The 2,240-nt window shown below is 43.1% G+C and overlaps 1 protein-coding gene across 1 annotated transcript in view; it reads left to right on the top strand.

The window, feature by feature from the left end:
- The first annotated feature begins 1,654 nt into the window (after positions 1-1,654).
- Positions 1,655-2,240, top strand: part of LOC112147832 — a 5,270-nt gene continuing 4,684 nt past the window's right edge. The window contains exons 1-2 of the mRNA XM_024274461.2: positions 1,655-2,002; positions 2,093-2,167. Coding sequence (XP_024130229.1) covers positions 1,852-2,002; positions 2,093-2,167 — 226 coding nt within the window. The 5' untranslated portion in view covers positions 1,655-1,851. The remainder of the gene's footprint in view (positions 2,003-2,092; positions 2,168-2,240) is intronic.

Genomic DNA, 2,240 nt, shown 5'->3' with positions numbered 1-2,240 from the left:
GGGGTTTGCGTGCCCAAAATAGTCCCAGATTTGCTATTGATTGTCCCAACTTGGGTCTTTCAGTGCAAAGAGGGTGGGCCAGACTAAGGGCAATTCATTAAAAAAAAGAACTCGATTACATGCTCGAGCTCAAAAAAGGCAGAGGTTTGGATGTCTGTAGAAGGCAGGTGCCTCGCTGGTCCAATCCTCAGTAATAGAACTTGGCTTTTGAGACATGCAGCGTTGCCTCTCTTGGAGAACAGGGGCCTGAGTTTGTGCAAGACACACATTCTGGGCTCGGAATCTCAGTTCCGTAAGAGGGGTTGGACACCACCTTTCTGGAGTTGCGCGTGGTGAGAGGCGGAAGGTTGGTGTGGACTTCCTTGTAAGTCCCCAGCTCAGTCACTAAGGTTTTGAGCTCACACCTCATGCCCCCCCACCTTCAGGTGGGGAGTAGGTCTCTGACTGTAGGTCTCTGACTGTGGTTTCAGCCTACGGTTCAAACAGCTGTAAAGAGTATCTGGACCTCTTGGTGACTCTCGAAGGGATGCAGTGCTCCCCTGCTTATTTGGCTTCTCATTATTTGCGGTTTCACGAATTTGAGTATTAATAACGATTCACTACAAAAATTTAGACAATTCAAAACGCTTGTATGAAATGTTTGCATCCGAAGGAGGTGGTTTGGTGTATCTCCGCTAGATGAAAACCATGCCGGCCTAAAAAAAGGGTTCAACGACCGCTAATACTCGTCAGATTTGATCCCAAAGTTGGTAGGAAGAACCCCTTCGTTGTGCCCCAAGCCATCATCACTGGTCACCATGGACTGGCCCTCAGACCAAACAATCAAATTCAGTCTTAAACACTGCATGCAAAAAAATTAAAATGCACAAGGGGTCAAATAAAGACGACTATGACCTGATCAATGAAGAGCATCTTTCTAATGAACTTTTGAACTTAAAGGTGAATTATTGTATGTTCAACTGCTGACAAAAATGGATTTTGATGTATTGACCAGATTCTTAACACCAATTACTCAAATGTCTGTTCAACACAGGTGCAGGGAATAAGGGCTTTTTGCAAACAGTGCGGTGTGGCTCTAAAATGGATCTTGTCCTTAGACTGTGGGACAAGATGTCCACTAGATCAAACTACAACAAAGTGTTTGAGAAGGTTTGGGGTGCCTCAGGTGTGTTAAAGTAAAGCTTATTTGAAAATGAATTTTGCCTTTACTACTTTAGATATGGTCATATCATTTGAGCATCCCGACAGTGGTAAGTTTCTGTGAAATGCTAAAAATGTCCATATACTTGTCATAGAATCTTGTTTTTTCTAATGAAGACTTTCATTTAGACTACTAATATAGACATCATTAGTAATTTGGTTAGTCGTCTGGCAGGTGGGTGGGCTTTAATCCCGTCCATGTAGAGTTGTGTACTCCATGAAACTTGACCTCAGGACGGAGAGTCCACGTGACTTTGTTGATATGTTGCTGTTGTGGATGCACTTCCCTAATTTTGTAGTGTATGACTATGCGCGGGGACTGGCTTCGCATGCTAACCGCAGGCAGCCAGGAATCTTCAGACCTTTTCATGGAAGATTACTGGATCCAACCCAACAGAACATCCAGCAGGTCTAAGAGGGCAAGGTTGTTGTTAACACACCGTGGCTGAGAAGTTCCGAGATCGCGGTCACCCACTCACTGGATCCTCACAGCATTTTGCCTTAAATGATGTGTTCCATCAGGGCAACAGCAAAGATGGATCAGACATTCTTAGAAAGCTTGAGCTTGTGCCTGAGCTTGCTGGACTTGTCAACAGTCTGTGTGTAGAGCAGTTGTTCTCAGGAGTGAGGGGAAACAACTACTTTTTGAATATGACACCCCATCAACTCATATATTTCTACAAAGAAACATACTCCACCATTACAATATGGCAAAAAACCAGAAGGCTATGGTCCAGTACAGCCAGGTTGTTCCTTCAACTGGGAACATGCAGACAGACATCCATGGAAGGGTTTGTCTTAGGTATGTTATTTTATTTATGTTCATGTGTTTTTGTCATGTTTTTTCCCTCATCCTAATTTAAACAAGTTAAAAAAATTTTTTTTTTTACAGCTCCTGCCCGGGCTGGGACACAAAAAGGAACCTCTGCCAATGACCAAACAGAAGAACCCAAAGAGCCTCAGGAGTGTGAGTTGATGCTATTTACATATTGTTTTACAGAGAAAGTTGACATTTTCAAACTTTCAAACTTTGTTTATTT

This window comes from Oryzias melastigma, linkage group LG17 (assembly GCF_002922805.2).
Source record: "Oryzias melastigma strain HK-1 linkage group LG17, ASM292280v2, whole genome shotgun sequence".
In the NCBI taxonomy this organism is placed as follows: Eukaryota; Metazoa; Chordata; class Actinopteri; order Beloniformes; family Adrianichthyidae; genus Oryzias; species Oryzias melastigma.
The sequence above is the reverse complement of the archived record's forward strand: the minus strand, read 5'-3'. Positions and strand labels throughout refer to the sequence as shown.